At 48.9% G+C, this 1,141-nt stretch overlaps 1 protein-coding gene across 1 annotated transcript; it reads left to right on the forward strand.

Moving 5' to 3' along the window:
- Positions 1–321: 321 nt before the first annotated feature.
- Positions 322–861, forward strand: Pmar_PMAR013526 (hypothetical protein; the record flags this gene model as incomplete). The annotated part of the gene is made up of 1 exon (XM_002786788.1): positions 322–861. The coding sequence occupies one exon, from the start codon at positions 322–324 to the stop codon at positions 859–861; it is 540 nt and encodes a 179-aa protein (XP_002786834.1).
- Between the last annotated feature and the right edge of the window lie 280 nt (positions 862–1,141).

The following is a 1,141-nucleotide window of genomic DNA, read 5'->3' on the forward strand; positions in this document are numbered from 1 at the left end:
CCGGTGTCTCCTGTCGTTCCCTTGTATCAACACGACCCGACATTAGCTGGAGAGATGCGACCCAAACGTACACTAAGACCTTGAGCCAAGATGGCTACGGACTTAAGAGTTAGTAACGCTCAATGCTCATGATCAATAGTACGGAATGTATCCTGTCCTCACATTCTTGTACGCAAACACAAGGAGAATGTCTCTACGCATGAACAAGGTGACGCTCTCTGCCGCACAGACTGGTTGAGCATCAATTTCACTCCACGCTGCAAACTGCTTCCGGGATTCTTGGCAGCTTCTCGTGTAGTCGCTCTATCAACCCTGTCCTCCATGTGGGCTTCTGCAAGGCTCCTGTGTCTGTACGTTCTCAGTGCAACTGCTGATGTAGACCCTTATACGGGCCATCCGTTGCAGTTCTACAAGGAAGTGCTATATCCTTGGAATATCAAAGAAAGGCCCCGCAGCTTCAACGAATCGATGCCATATTACAAGTACACTTGGGATGACTATTTCGACTACCTCGTTAGCTCTGGTGCGACTAGCTTACAGTTGGGTGGATATTTACTCAACGCAAAAAGCGAAATCGAGTTGGACCCGCCCTTCTACGACCCTTGGAACAAAACTGGTTTCAAAGCTCTGAGGAAACGAGTGGATGCGGCCGGCGGAGTGATAATGGCCGAGTTGGGTATATATCTCAACAAAACTTTCGACAAGGCTTCCTTCATGGAGAGTGCCAGAGAGTTCGTGAAGGATTATCCTGTTGACGGTTTCATTGTGGGCCATCTCCCACCGGATTTCAGTGAATACCCACTGCTGAAGGAACTTGTCGCGGCTATTAAAGAACTCAACCTACGGGTGTCTTTATGGTGAGTCAACAAATACCTCGGAGCACGGGAATCATGTTGTGAATCACAACAGGATCCCCACAACAGGAGCTAGTGATCACAACTTGTGATCACTAGCTCCAGCAGCTGCTTCGTCATGTTAGGTTCTCAACGCTCCACTGGCAGGAACTCAAACGAACCGGCCTAGGGAAGATCGTCGATAGTGCCGTTGTTATACCGTGTCCAAGTTTCCAGAAAGAGTCCGCAGAAACCTTCAATACGGATCGTTTCGCCCAAGATATGATCAAAGATGTCGTCGAAGCTGG

The sequence above is a fragment of the Perkinsus marinus genome, assembly GCF_000006405.1.
Source record: "Perkinsus marinus ATCC 50983 genomic scaffold scf_1104296931166, whole genome shotgun sequence".
Taxonomy (NCBI): domain Eukaryota; phylum Perkinsozoa; order Perkinsida; family Perkinsidae; genus Perkinsus; species Perkinsus marinus.